We start from the raw sequence: 16195 nt of genomic DNA, 5'->3' as shown, positions 1-16195 counted from the left end.
GCTGCGCGAAACACGTGCGCACTCTGATGTAAACAATCCCCACATGTAGAAGCACTGTGTGCATGCGGCGCCGTGCGCACTCTAGTCTAATGTAATGAATCCTCACATGGAGAAGAAGCGTGGCGGAAGGAGGAACGCTGCCGACGATTTATCCCTCTTCTAAAAGCAGGGCTGTCAACTCTACGCATTCAGTGTGAGACTCACGCAATTTACACTTCTCACACGCTCTCGCGCCACACATGCATTTTCTCACGCAGAGAAAAATCGCGGAGCAAAGAGGACACCGACAGACTAGACAGAGCAGGTTACTATTGATATGAAAACAATTCTCAGCTTTCAGGTTCTGTCCATTTTATTACGAAATTCAGACAATAAATACCGTTTTGGTGCTTGTAAATGTGACGTGACCGATCGCTGTAGCGCCTCAGTTCAAGTAAACCGATCATCTGTTAGTTTTTATTTAAAGATACAGTACAACTTACCGAAAGGTATTTATGCCTCATACATAATATCGATCAATCAGTGTTTTTCAACCACGGAAAGAGGTCAATAAAGCTGCAGGTGAACAATTATGTCACAGAACGTTACATTTACCTCAGGAAAGCCATTTATGACCAGCACGTTAGTTGACTAGAAAAAAAATAGCTATAGAGAGGAGTATTTTGCTAAATATGTGCACTATATTACATTTGTATTATATTTTTACTTGTGTCATAATTGTTATAATGAAAACCAAATTATATTTAAATTAATTTGTTAATTTTTAACCTTTAATAATGGGCTACCAGCTGACAGGGCTCTCTGTATGTTTACAGCATTATGTGAGATGTTAACATGTTAACATCTACTGTAGCCTACCTAATATTTATCCAAAGAGTCAATATTGAATCAAGATTGAAATCAAATCCCAAGAAATGAATTGAAATCGTGAAAATTGTGTAAAATTCTGTTTAGTTACCAAATGTTTTGACAATCACAATTTCACATATTGTGATGCAAGTTGTTTTTTTCTACATCCCCCCCAATCCATCCGTTTCTCTTGAGCAATAAAAATATCGTGATAATACCGTATACCGTGATAAAAGCTCAATCAATTAATCGCAGCATGAAAATTTGATACCGGCACATGCCTATTCCCAACACTGTAGATGAGCCTCTAAACCTTTACGCTGAGGAGAAAATCCAACGCCACTTTGAGGCAACAAGAGAAACATGATTATGTATTTGTGCTCAGCAACACTGGACATCAAGCACACGGCATACACTAATAACTCTTCATCACTGTCTACTTTCTGTGTGTAACAGTTCTGTCTAATAACGTATGAGACAGGACTGTTAGACAGATCGTACACTAATGAACACTGTGAGCTCAGCGCCGTCAAAATAAAAGTCTCAACAACAACCGTGTCTTACGTAACTTCAGAGTTCCTACAGGCGGTGCGAACGCAACCAGGGAAACGTTCCTATGGGAACCATTAGTTCTCAGGGAAACACACTGGTGGCTCGTTCCTAGAACTATCCGGTGCGAAAGCCCCTATTGTTGATATATGCTGCTGCCCTGATTATAGTTCATATATGCTCCTCTCTAGAGTTAATTTTTATACCTAGATTTTATGAATATTGAATGGCTTTTCTGATGTTATGAATCATTGTTTACAAGCTGTTTTACTGATGTCTTTCCACGGTTGAAACGCTGATTGAGCGATTACTCACCATTTTTTCATACTTGTCCTTATTAGTGTTCATCATATGTTCTCCTGCTTCTGATTGACCCATCAGTGTTCATCATATGTTCTCCTGCTTCTGTAGGAATTTAAAAGCTCTGGCTCGGCTAACACAGAGACCAGTAAGGTAGCAGGAACGCTGGAGACCAAGTACAAGTGGGCCGAACACGGGCTGACGTTCACCGAGAAGTGGAACACCGACAACACTCTCGGCACAGAGATCACTCTGGAAGACCAGGTGAGAGACGTGAAAAACTGATCCAGTGCACATGATGTGATGTGAGTTACAGTTTTCTAACATGAATGCTGCTTTATTTTCCTCAGTTGGCCAAAGGGCTGAAGTTGACATTTGATTCCTCCTTTTCTCCAAACACTGGGTATGTGCCTCTTCACCACATCTGTTCTCCAGTATAATCAATGCAGATGTAGCAACATTGGGCACTTCCTGGACAGATGTGATATGTGACCCTGGACCTGGTCACATGGGTCAATTTTTTTTGAAATCATACAAGCTGAATAAATAAGCTTTCCATTGATGTATGGTTTGTTAGGATATGATCATCTTTGGCCGAGATATAACTATTTGAAAATCTGGAATCTGAGGGTGCAAAAAAATAATTTATGTTCACGATTGTGCAGCATTCACTCACAAAAATAAATGTTTTATATATTTACGGTGGGAAATGTACAAAATATCTTCATGGAACATGATCTTTACTTAATATCCTAATGATTTTTTGGCATAAAAGAAAAATCTATAATTTTGACCCATACAATGTGTTGTTGGCCATTGCCACAAATATACCCGTGCGACATGTGACTGGTGACGTGACTAACGTATTAGTTGATGACTTCCTCATATTAAGTGTTGCTGTTGTGTCACACAAATGGAGCACAGAATCAACAATACATTTCTGAATTTCTCACGTTTCTCATGGCTTCTTTCCTAACTTCCTATAGCAAGAAGAGTGGGAAGATCAAGAGCAGCTTCCAGCACGATCACCTGAACCTGGGCTGTGACGTGGACTACGATATCAACGGCACCGCAGTGCATGGAGGCGTGGTGGTGGGCTTCGAGGGCTGGCTGGCCGGGTACCAGATGACCTTCGAGGCCGGCAGGAACCGGATCTCTCAGAGCAACTTCGCTGTCGGATACAAGACCGACGAGTTTCAGCTGCACACAAATGTGTACGTACTGAACCCAGTCTCTGCATTAGAGTGAGATGTCGTACTGAACCCAGTCTCTGCATTAGTGAGATGTCGTACTGAACCCAGTCTCTGCATTAGTGAGATATCGTACTGAACCCAGTCTCTGCATTAGTGAGATGTCGTACTGAACCCAGTCTCTGCATTAGTGAGATGTCGTACTGAACCCAGTCTCTGCATTAGTGAGATGTCGCACTGAACCCAGTCTCTGCATTAGTGAGATGTCGTACTGAACGCTGGATCTGCATTAGTGAGATGTCGTACTGAACCCAGTCTCTGCATTAGTGAGGTGTCGTACTGAACCCAGTCTCTGCATTAGTGAGGTGTCGTACTGAACGCTGGATCTGCATTAGTGAGATGTCGTACTGAACCCAGTCTCTGCATTAGTGAGGTGTCGTACTGAACCCAGTCTCTGCATTAGTGAGGTGTCGTACTGAACGCTGGATCTGCATTAGTGAGATGTCGTACTGAACGCTGGATCTGCATTAGTGAGATGTCGTACTGAACGCTGGATCTGCATTAGTGAGGTGTCGTACTGAACCCAGTCTCTGCATTAGTGAGATGTCGTACTGAACGCTGGATCTGCATTAGTGAGATGTCGTACTGAACCCAGTCTCTGCATTAGTGAGATGTCGTACTGAACGCTGGATCTGCATTAGTGAGATGTCGTACTGAACGCTGGATCTGCATTAGTGAGGTGTCGTACTGAACCCAGTCTCTGCATTAGTGAGATGTCGTACTGAACGCTGGATCTGCATTAGTGAGATGTCGTACTGAACCCAGTATCTGCATTAGTGAGATGTCGTACTGAACGCTGGATCTGCATTAGTGAGATGTCGTACTGAACCAAGTATCTGCATTAGTGAGATGTCGTACTGAACCCAGTCTCTGCATTAGTGAGGTGTCGTACTGAACCCAGTCTCTGCATTAGTGAGATGTCGTACTGAACCAAGTATCTGCATTAGTGAGATGTCGTACTGAACCCAGTCTCTGCATTAGTGAGGTGTCGTACTGAACCCAGTCTCTGCATTAGTGAGATGTCGTACTGAACCCAGTCTCTGCATTAGTGAGATGTCGTACTGAACCCAGTATCTGCATTAGTGAGATGTCGTACTGAACCCAGTATCTGCATTAGTGAGATGTCGTACTGAACCAAGTATCTGCATCAGTGAGATGTCGTACTGAACCCAGTCTCTGCATTAGTGAGGTGTTGTACTGAACGCTGGATCTGCATTAGTGAGATGTCGTACTGAACCCAGTCTCTGCATTAGTGAGATGTCGTACTGAACGCTGGATCTGCATTAGTGAGATGTCGTACTGAACGCTATATCTGCATTAGTGAGGTGTCGTACTGAACCCAGTCTCTGCATTAGTGGGATGTCGTACTGAACCCAGTCTCTGCATTAGTGAGGTGTCGTACTGAACCCAGTCTCTGCATTAGTGAGATGTCGTACTGAACCCAGTCTCTGCATTAGTGAGATGTCGTACTGAACCCAGTCTCTGCATTAGTGAGATGTCGTACTGAACGCTGGATCTGCATTAGTGAGATGTCGTACTGAACCCAGTCTCTGCATTAGTGAGATGTCGTACTGAACCAAGTATCTGCATTAGTGAGATGTCGTACTGAACCCAGTCTCTGCATTAGTGAGATGTCGTACTGAACCCAGTCTCTGCATTAGTGAGATGTCGTACTGAACCAAGTATCTGCATTAGTGAGATGTCGTACTGAACCCAGTCTCTGCATTAGTGAGGTGTCGTACTGAACGCTGGATCTGCATTAGTGAGATGTCGTACTGAACCCAGTCTCTGCATTAGTGAGATGTCGTACTGAACGCTGGATCTGCATTAGTGAGGTGTCGTACTGAACCCAGTCTCTGCATTAGTGGGATGTCGTACTGAACCCAGTCTCTGCATTAGTGAGGTGTCGTACTGAACCCAGTCTCTGCATTAGTGAGATGTCGTACTGAACCCAGTCTCTGCATTAGTGAGATGTCGTGCTGAACCCAGTCTCTGCATTAGTGAGATGTCGTACTGAACCCAGTGTCTGCATTAGTGAGATGTCGTACTGAACCCAGTCTCTGCATTAGTGAGATGTCGTACTGAACCCAGTCTCTGCATTAGTGAGATGTCGTACTGAACCCAGTCTCTGCATTAGTGAGATGTCGTACTGAACCCAGTCTCTGCATTAGTGAGGTGTCGTACTGAACGCTGGATCTGCATTAGTGAGATGTCGTACTGAACCCATTCTCTGCATTAGTGAGATGCCGTACTGAACGCTGGATCTGCATTAGTGAGATGTCGTACTGAACCCAGTCTCTGCATTAGTGAGATGTCGTACTGAACCCAGTATCTGCATTAGTGAGGTGTCGTACTGAACCCAGTCTCTGCATTAGTGAGATGTCGTACTGAACGCTGGATCTGCATTAGTGAGGTGTCGTACTGAACCCAGTCTCTGCATTAGTGAGATGTCGTACTGAACGCTGGATCTGCATTAGTGAGATGTCGTACTGAACCCAGTCTCTGCATTAGTGAGGTGTCGTACTGAACCCAGTCTCTGCATTAGTGAGGTGTCGTACTGAACCCAGTCTCTGCATTAGTGAGATGTCGTACTGAACGCTGGATCTGCATTAGTGAGGTGTCGTACTGAACCCAGTCTCTGCATTAGTGAGATGTCGTACTGAACGCTGGATCTGCATTAGTGAGATGTCGTACTGAACCCAGTATCTGCATTAGTGAGATGTCGTACTGAACGCTGGATCTGCATTAGTGAGATGTCGTACTGAACCAAGTATCTGCATTAGTGAGATGTCGTACTGAACCCAGTCTCTGCATTAGTGAGGTGTCGTACTGAACCCAGTCTCTGCATTAGTGAGATGTCGTACTGAACCAAGTATCTGCATTAGTGAGATGTCGTACTGAACCCAGTCTCTGCATTAGTGAGGTGTCGTACTGAACCCAGTCTCTGCATTAGTGAGATGTCGTACTGAACCCAGTCTCTGCATTAGTGAGATGTCGTACTGAACCCAGTATCTGCATTAGTGAGATGTCGTACTGAACCCAGTATCTGCATTAGTGAGATGTCGTACTGAACCAAGTATCTGCATCAGTGAGATGTCGTACTGAACCCAGTCTCTGCATTAGTGAGGTGTTGTACTGAACGCTGGATCTGCATTAGTGAGATGTCGTACTGAACCCAGTCTCTGCATTAGTGAGATGTCGTACTGAACGCTGGATCTGCATTAGTGAGATGTCGTACTGAACGCTATATCTGCATTAGTGAGGTGTCGTACTGAACCCAGTCTCTGCATTAGTGGGATGTCGTACTGAACCCAGTCTCTGCATTAGTGAGGTGTCGTACTGAACCCAGTCTCTGCATTAGTGAGATGTCGTACTGAACCCAGTCTCTGCATTAGTGAGATGTCGTACTGAACCCAGTCTCTGCATTAGTGAGATGTCGTACTGAACCCAGTCTCTGCATTAGTGAGATGTCGTACTGAACGCTGGATCTGCATTAGTGAGATGTCGTACTGAACCCAGTCTCTGCATTAGTGAGATGTCGTACTGAACCCAGTCTCTGCATTAGTGAGATGTCGTACTGAACCCAGTCTCTGCATTATTGAGATGTCGTACTGAACCAAGTATCTGCATTAGTGAGATGTCGTACTGAACCCAGTCTCTGCATTAGTGAGGTGTCGTACTGAACGCTGGATCTGCATTAGTGAGATGTCGTACTGAACCCAGTCTCTGCATTAGTGAGATGTCGTACTGAACGCTGGATCTGCATTAGTGAGGTGTCGTACTGAACCCAGTCTCTGCATTAGTGGGATGTCGTACTGAACCCAGTCTCTGCATTAGTGAGGTGTCGTACTGAACCCAGTCTCTGCATTAGTGAGATGTCGTACTGAACCCAGTCTCTGCATTAGTGAGATGTCGTGCTGAACCCAGTCTCTGCATTAGTGAGATGTCGTACTGAACCCAGTGTCTGCATTAGTGAGATGTCGTACTGAACCCAGTCTCTGCATTAGTGAGATGTCGTACTGAACCCAGTCTCTGCATTAGTGAGATGTCGTACTGAACCCAGTCTCTGCATTAGTGAGATGTCGTACTGAACCCAGTCTCTGCATTAGTGAGGTGTCGTACTGAACGCTGGATCTGCATTAGTGAGATGTCGTACTGAACCCATTCTCTGCATTAGTGAGATGCCGTACTGAACGCTGGATCTGCATTAGTGAGATGTCGTACTGAACCCAGTCTCTGCATTAGTGAGATGTCGTACTGAACCCAGTATCTGCATTAGTGAGGTGTCGTACTGAACCCAGTCTCTGCATTAGTGAGATGTCGTACTGAACGCTGGATCTGCATTAGTGAGGTGTCGTACTGAACCCAGTCTCTGCATTAGTGAGATGTCGTACTGAACGCTGGATCTGCATTAGTGAGATGTCGTACTGAACCCAGTCTCTGCATTAGTGAGGTGTCGTACTGAACCCAGTCTCTGCATTAGTGAGATGTCGTACTGAACCCATTCTCTGCATTAGTGAGATGTCGTACTGAACCAAGTATCTGCATTAGTGAGATGTCGTACTGAACCCAGTCTCTGCATTAGTGAGGTGTCGTACTGAACGCTGGATCTGCATTAGTGAGATGTCGTACTGAACCCAGTCTCTGCATTAGTGAGATGTCGTACTGAACGCTGGATCTGCATTAGTGAGGTGTCGTACTGAACCCAGTCTCTGCATTAGTGGGATGTCGTACTGAACCCAGTCTCTGCATTAGTGAGGTGTCGTACTGAACCCAGTCTCTGCATTAGTGAGATGTCGTACTGAACCCAGTCTCTGCATTAGTGAGATGTCGTACTGAACCCAGTCTCTGCATTAGTGAGATGTCGTACTGAACCCAGTCTCTGCATTAGTGAGATGTCGTACTGAACCCAGTCTCTGCATTAGTGAGATGTCGTACTGAACCCAGTCTCTGCATTATTGAGGTGTCGTACTGAACGCTGGATCTGCATTAGTGAGATGTCGTACTGAACCCATTCTCTGCATTAGTGAGATGCCGTACTGAACGCTGGATCAGCATTAGTGAGATGTCGTACTGAACCCAGTCTCTGCATTAGTGAGATGTCGTACTGAACCCAGTATCTGCATTAGTGAGGTGTCGTACTGAACCCAGTCTCTGCATTAGTGAGATGTCGTACTGAACGCTGGATCTGCATTAGTGAGGTGTCGTACTGAACCCAGTCTCTGCATTAGTGAGATGTCGTACTGAACGCTGGATCTGCATTAGTGAGATGTCGTACTGAACCCAGTCTCTGCATTAGTGAGGTGTCGTACTGAACCCAGTCTCTGCATTAGTGTGATGTCGTACTGAACGCTGGATCTGCATTAGTGAGATGTCGTACTGAACCCATTCTCTGCATTAGTGAGATGTCGTACTGAACCAAGTATCTGCATTAGTGAGATGTCGTACTGAACCCAGTCTCTGCATTAGTGAGGTGTCGTACTGAACGCTGGATCTGCATTAGTGAGATGTCGTACTGAACCCAGTCTCTGCATTAGTGAGATGTCGTACTGAACGCTGGATCTGCATTAGTGAGGTGTCGTACTGAACGCTGGATCTGCATTAGTGAGATGTCGTACTGAACCCAGTCTCTGCATTAGTGAGATGTCGTACTGAACCCAGTCTCTGCATTAGTGAGATGTCGTACTGAACGCTGTGTCTGCATTAGTGAGATGTCGTGCTGAACCCAGTCTCTGCATTAGTGAGATGTCGTACTGAACCCAGTCTCTGCATTAGTGAGATGTCGTACTGAACCCAGTCTCTGCATTAGTGAGATGTCGCACTGAACGCTGGATCTGCATTAGTGAGATGTCGTACTGAACCCAGTCTCTGCATTAGTGAGATGTCGTACTGAACCCAGTCTCTGCATTAGTGAGATGTCGTACTGAACCCAGTCTCTGCATTAGTGAGATGTCGTACTGAACGCTGGATCTGCATTAGTGAGATGTCGTACTGAACCCAGTCTCTGCATTAGTGAGATGTCGTACTGAACGCTGGATCTGCATTAGTGAGATGTCGTACTGAACCCAGTCTCTGCATTAGTGAGATGTCGTACTGAACCCAGTCTCTGCATTAGTGAGATGTCGTACTGAACCCAGTCTCTGCATTAGTGAGGTGTCGTACTGAACCCAGTCTCTGCATTAGTGAGGTGTCGTACTGAACCCATTCTCTGCATTAGTGAGATGTCGTACTGAACCCAGTCTCTGCATTAGTGAGATGTCGTGCTGAACCCAGTCTCTGCATTAGTGAGATGTCGTGCTGAACCCAGTCTCTGCATTAGTGAGATGTCGTACTGAACGCTGGATCTGCATTAGTGAGGTGTCGTACTGAACCCATTCTCTGCATTAGTGAGGTGTCGTGCTGAACCCAGTCTCTGCATTAGTGAGATGTCGTACTGAATGCTGGATCTGCATTAGTGAGATGTCGTACTGAACCCAGTCTCTGCATTAGTGAGATGTCGTGCTGAACCCAGTCTCTGCATTAGTGAGGTGTCGTACTGAACCCAGTCTCTGCATTAGTGAGGTGTCGTACTGAACCCAGTCTCTGCATTAGTGAGATGTCGTACTGAACCCAGTCTCTGCATTAGTGAGATGTCCTACTGAACCCAGTCTCTGCATTAGTGAGATGTCGTACTGAACGCTGGATCTGCATTAGTGAGATGTCGTACTGAACCCTGTCTCTGCATTAGTGAGGTGTCGTACTGAACCCAGTCTCTGCATTAGTGAGATGTCATGCTGAACCCAGTCTCTGCATTAGTGAGGTGTCGTACTGAACCCAGTCTCTGCATTAGTGAGATGTCGTACTGAACCCAGTGTCTGCATTAGTGAGATGTCGTACTGAACCCAGTGTCTGCATTAGTGAGATGTCGTACTGAACCCAGTCTCTGCATTAGTGAGATGTCGTACTGAACGCTGGATCTGCATTAGTGAGATGTCGTACTGAACCCATTCTCTGCATTAGTGAGATGTCGTACTGAACGCTGGATCTGCATTAGTGAGATGTCGTACTGAACCCAGTGTCTGCATTAGTGAGATGTCGTACTGAACCCAGTCTCTGCATTAGTGAGATGTCGTACTGAACCCAGTGTCTGCATTAGTGAGATGTCGTACTGAACCCAGTGTCTGCATTAGTGAGATGTCGTGCTGAACCCAGTCTCTGCATTAGTGAGGTGTCGTACTGAACCCAGTCTCTGCATTAGTGAGATGTCGTACTGAACCCAGTGTCTGCATTAGTGTGATGTCGTACTGAACGCTGGATCTGCATTAGTGAGATGTCGTACTGAACCCATTCTCTGCATTAGTGAGATGTCGTACTGAACGCTGGATCTGCATTAGTGAGATGTCGTACTGAACCCAGTGTCTGCATTAGTGAGATGTCGTACTGAACGCAGTCTCTGCATTAGTGAGATGTCGTACTGAACCCAGTCTCTGCATTAGTGAGATGTCGTACTGAACCCAGTCTCTGCATTAGTGAGATGTCGTACTGAACGCTGGATCTGCATTAGTGAGATGTCGTACTGAACCCAGTCTCTGCATTAGTGAGATGTCGTACTGAACGCAGTCTCTGCATTAGTGAGATGTCGTACTGAACCCATTCTCTGCATTAGTGAGATGTCGTACTGAACGCTGGATCTGCATTAGTGAGGTGTCGTACTGAACCCAGTCTCTGCATTAGTGAGGTGTCGTACTGAACCCAGTGTCTGCATTAGTGAGGTGTCGTACTGAACCCAGTCTCTGTATTAGTGAGGTGTCGTACTGAACCCAGTCTCTGCATTAGTGAGATGTCGTACTGAACGCTGGATCTGCATTAGTGAGATGTCGTACTGAACCCAGTCTCTGCATTAGTGAGATGTTGTACTGAACCCAGTCTCTGCATTAGTGAGATGTCGTACTGAACCCAGTCTCTGTATTAGTGAGATGTCGTACTGAACCCAGTCTCTGCATTAGTGAGATGTCGTACTGAACGCTGGATCTGCATTAGTGAGATGTCGTACTGAACCCAGTCTCTGCATTAGTGAGATGTCGTACTGAACACTGGATCTGCATTAGTGAGATGTCGTACTGAACGCTGGATCTGCATTAGTGAGATGGATAGGGTTCTCCATGCGTGTTGTTTTTCCAGGCTCAAGGTTAGAGAGGTGGGTTATTTATATATTTGTTTATTCCCTGGCGATTGGATTTGTCAAGGGCTTTTCTGCAGGAAGGAACGCACTAATGTCACTGCCTACTTCTTTATATCATTGAGGCTCAAATAAAAGAGTGAGTTAATTCTGTGCAGTTGTTTAAGGCTTTGTAGTAAAAACACCCTAGATCATCGGTTCCCAACAGGGGGGTCGCGGCCCACAAGGGGGCCTCAGCGAGCTCTGTGGGGGGTCGCGTCATATTTTGAAAAGTTTTGAGCAATGAGCATTAAAGGTACAATATGTAAGAATTTTGCATTAAAATATCCCAAAATCTCAAGGCCAGTGTTATATATTTTGTTAAGTTGATTACTTACAATATCCCAAATGTTTCCAACTATTTTTAAATCGTGAGAAAATTGCGATTTTAACCAAGGAAACGGGGCGTTAGAGCAGGGGGGAGCTGGGAGTCGCCAGTCAATTGCGTCATATCCGCGTTACCCTCGGTTTCCGCTCGTACTGCGTGGAGTCCTGGACAAATGCGGAAGTTGTAGGCCTAGTTGTAGCGTCTATCCGGCTACAATGTTCTTCCGAAAGACGCATTATTCTGTTAATAAACGCAAGTTTACTATCGCTCGCTATAGCGCCAAAAGCGTAAAAAATAAAGCCTCACATTGATAAAGCCTCACAAATAACATACAAGTATTGAGGTCCCAGACAGCAGTCATTTAGTAATAGCCTATATATATATTTTTTTTTTTTTTACCTACACACCAGTATGAATATTTTTGTTATTGCATTTCAAATAGGGCCAATTTATAGGCTACTCCTAAGCCTACGTTTTTAAATTACAAAGGGCCTACTGATGTTTTTGTTATTGTATTTTCAATATTATAGGCTATTATTTGTGCATAAACATCTGGTTATAGTAAACATAGCCTACCGTTTGTTTGAAAACAACATATTTTGTCATCCTTGCTGCAAGCTTACAAGAGCGATAATATCATTAAATGTGCAGGGGGGCCCTAAAATATTTTCTTGGGGAAAGGGGGGTCTCAGACAAAAAAAGGTTGGGAACCACTGCCCTAGATAACACATACATGATGTCTTTTAAAGTCCCCCTGTAGTCAATCTTTTTATCTTTTAAACTCATTTGATCATCAAAATGACATTTAAAATGTCATCATGCCTTAAAATATCTTTAATGTAACTCGACACCCTTGCCTCATTTAGTATGTGTGGTTCTATGAATATGCAAATGAGCCCCGCCTCCACTCACTCGCTCAGCTCAAGAGATCCACTGGTTGACGATCACACGTTGATCTGATTGGTTACAAGGTAGTTTGTGACGTCAGAAACACCAGCGATTTCAAAGCGTGTGTTTGAGACTGTCTTTGGTTCACTGCAGTTTTAAGGAGAAAATACTCAGCAATGCTGTCGACTTATGAATTTACACATGGTTTGTCTTAAAGCATATTAAAAACACCACATAGACACATAAACAACATTAACAGCTGGATTTTCACCACAGGGAATGGACTTTAAAGGGCACTTTTGTGTGTGGTGTTTTTCTTCTAGAGCAGTTATTTGACCTGTCAATTTAGTGCCATTTACTGTTTTAAAAAGCTTATAGTTTTGAATTGAAAAGATGAAAAAGATGTGTCTGAATGATGTGTTTTCTAATCACAGGAATGATGGAACAGAATTCGGCGGCTCCATTTACCAGAAAGTGAATGATAACCTGGAGACGGCGGTGAACCTGGCCTGGACCGCCGGAAACAGCAACACCCGCTTCGGCATCGCGGCCAAGTATCAGATCGACGCCGACGCTTCCTTCTCGGTGTGTGTTGAGTAACTAAGTGAAGTTAGCATTGACACTTTTAGTTTTTCTTTGAGCTAGGTTTTCTTTTCAATGATCTAGGTGAACGTTTGTTGGCACCTATAGTCATAATGATGCAGCCTGCGTTAAAGGAGTTGCTCACTTCAGAATTAATATTTCCTGATAATTTACTCACCCCAGTAAAGCAACATTAAAGGGTTAGTTCACCCAAAAATGAAAATTCTGTCAGTAATTACTCTCCCTCTTGTTGTTCCAACCCCGTAAGACCTTTGTTCATCTTCGGAACACAAATTAAGATATTTTTGATGAAATGTGAGAGCTGTCTCACTCCTCCATAGGCTTCTAAGACACTATGGGCCCTATTTTAACTATCTGAAACGCAAGTGTCAAGCGCGAAACGCAAGTAACTTTGTGGGCGGATCTCGGGCGCTGTTGCTATTTTCCCGGCGGGATAAATGACTCTTGCGCCCGACGCAAATCTAAAAGGGGTTGGTCTGAAGTAGCTTCATTATTCATAGGTGTGGTTTTGGGCGTAACGTGAAATAAACCAATCAGAGCGACATCTCACATTCCCTTTAAGAGAAGACGCGCTTGTTCTTAAGTTTATAAAGTGACAAGAATAATTTTTGTGCGCAAAAACCCCCAAAAATAACAACTTTTGTTATTCCACTATTTATTTCCTTCTCTCTGGGCCTCGAGTTTTTTCACGTAGTGTAATAGCGCAGCGCGTCTGTGTTGTACGTCACACGTAGGCTCACTATTGGCCGACGCTGGTCATGTGTGTCATGTGTGTGACGTACAACACAGAAGCGCTCCGCTATTACACTACGTGAAAAAACTCGAGGCCCAGAGAGAAGGAAATAAATAGTGGAATAAAGTTGTTATTTTTGGGGGTTTTTGCGCACAAAAAGTTAAGATTGAGCCACTGGAGTCACTTGGACTATATTAACGATCTCTTTAATGCATTTTCTGGGCCAGCAAGTTATAGTGTCTTAGAAGCCTATGGAGGAGTGATCCAGCTCTCAGATTTAATCAAAAATATCTTAATTTGTGTTCCGAAGATGAACGAAGGTCTTACGGGGTTGGAACAACATGAGGGAGAGTAATTACTGACAGAATTTTCATTTTTGGGTGAACTAACCCTTTAATACACATTTAGTTGAATTAGGGGGTGTGTTAGGCACGTTACTCAAATTTAATTCATCACTTGTTACTCCTTTCAAAAGTAATATTATTACAGTCATTTGTTACACTACTCGGTATATTACTTTTCCGTTACACCCCACACAAATGGTAATTGCGTATTTTCAAGGGGTGTCACGATATATCGCAATATGAAAAAGTGATGTGAAACCAATTCAATTATACGATACACTTCTCTCTTCTGCAGAATATTACGAGATGGAAAAATATTAAGAATTTAAACGCATTTACTGAGCTAGAAGAAAAGAGTAAAGACTGAGTTAGAAGAAAGGAGTAGATTTTGCTGTTTCTTATGTGTCTTACCCAGAACATAATGACTGTTTTTCCACTCACACACTTTTTGTCTGTCTTACAGGCCAAAGTGAATAATTCTAGCCTCGTCGGCCTGGGATATACTCAAACCTTGAAACCTGGTAAGTAAATATAGATGTAAATTGTGTGCAACAAGTTTAATAAACCTGTTCAAAATGCATATGCAACCGTTTAAACCAGGCGTGTCCAATCCTGCTCGTAGAGGACCTCTGATCCTAAAGTAACCCAGCTGATCAACGTCTGGAGGATTGCTAGAAACATTTGGCTCGAGGTCCTGGTGCAAAGGACCCTAGGTTGATTTTACTCCGAACCATCCCTTTAAGCCTCTTCTCGTCGAATAATGTTTAGTTGACTATTAGGTGGCAGCCCTACCATCCCGGTAACCTTCCAGTCTCTCTCTTGAATCCAAAACTGAAGTGACTTAAACTGCAAATCATCGACTGGCCACTAGAGACTGGATGCAAAAGAGAGTCAATCCCATAAACCCCAATGTTAAAATGTCCTACTTGACAGCAGAAACATGTTTACATCCTGGTGCAAAAAGTGATTTTGGTCTATAAAGCTAATTTTGCCCTTCATGACGACTGTGAGGGGGGTCCTTTTAAATTATATTAAGCCTTAAAGTTCTGGATAATTATGGGCGTGGCCACTTGAGTGAGTGACAGGTGGATTTCCGCTTGTGTCACTACTACCCATGTCTGCTGTCTGTTAGCGTCACGTCGGGTTATTTCGCTATTATTTCATACAATTATCAAATAATATGACTTGCTGTGTGGTTAATTGTACTAACAGACCGTCCATGAAGTCTGGACTCCTTTTTTTCCGGTGAGTGAAATTCTAATATAAATTGATTTATTGATTTATTTAAAATAATTTATTATTTATAATTTTATTTAAAACTTTACCACACTCCAGAATCCAAAAGACTGTGATTAGCTGTAGGCTGAATCCATAGACTGTATAAAACATTGTCATATAATGTTACGCCTGCATTTCATAAATAGCGTAACTATATTGGAAGTATTTGTTTTAAAGGGGTCCTTGACAGACTCACACACACACACACACACACACACACAAGCTCTTGAAGCTCTGCCCTCTGTGCTGGGAGCAGCAGCTCATTTGCATTTAAAGGGACTCACACAAAAACTGTGTTTTTGCTCACCCTCAAAAAGTGACAATTTTGACATGCTATATAAAAATATCTGTGGGGTATTTTGAGCTAAAACTTCACACACACTGGGGACATCAGAGACTTATTTTACATCTTGTGAAAAGGGCATTATAGGATCCCTTTAATTGTTGACATGTCCTCAAAAATATGTGTAGGAAATAGGCCTGTAAACCTAAAACCAGGCACCTCAGCTCCACTCACGTCCCGCCTCTTTGCCCATTATCCGGGAGTGACGCTCCAAGATAACGACGGCCGGCTCCGCCCACTTTGGGCTTCAAAAATGCTCCTCAGAAACAGACGGGTGATGTCACGGATACTACGTCCACTGTATGTTAGGACAGGGTGAGCAGCGCCCCCTGCTGGCCTCTCTAACACCTCTTCCAGCAGCAACCCAGTTTTCCCAGGACTCTCCCATCCTTCGCTTCAGTGGGAAACCAGTCTTGGGCTACAGGCTGATAGCTGTTTGATTAATGTGCATGAACTCTGAACTCAGCTGGGCATCGGACACCCCTGGTTTAAACTATTTAAAGATATTTGGCTTGTGGCGTTTATTTACCAAT

At 44.0% G+C, this 16195-nt stretch overlaps 1 protein-coding gene across 1 annotated transcript in view; it reads left to right on the top strand.

Moving 5' to 3' along the window:
- vdac1 (voltage-dependent anion channel 1) overlaps positions 1 to 16195 on the top strand; it is a 30575-nt gene that overhangs the window by 12880 nt on the left and 1500 nt on the right. The window contains exons 4-8 of the mRNA XM_082141441.1: positions 1810 to 1962; positions 2049 to 2101; positions 2685 to 2912; positions 12796 to 12946; positions 14505 to 14562. Coding sequence (XP_081997567.1) covers positions 1810 to 1962; positions 2049 to 2101; positions 2685 to 2912; positions 12796 to 12946; positions 14505 to 14562 — 643 coding nt within the window. The remainder of the gene's footprint in view (positions 1 to 1809; positions 1963 to 2048; positions 2102 to 2684; positions 2913 to 12795; positions 12947 to 14504; positions 14563 to 16195) is intronic.

The sequence above is a fragment of the Leuciscus leuciscus genome (assembly GCF_965113295.1).
Source record: "Leuciscus leuciscus genome assembly, chromosome: 16".
Classification (NCBI taxonomy): domain Eukaryota; kingdom Metazoa; phylum Chordata; class Actinopteri; order Cypriniformes; family Leuciscidae; genus Leuciscus; species Leuciscus leuciscus.
Note: the sequence above shows the minus strand (reverse complement) of the source record. Positions and strands in the feature narration are given on the sequence as shown.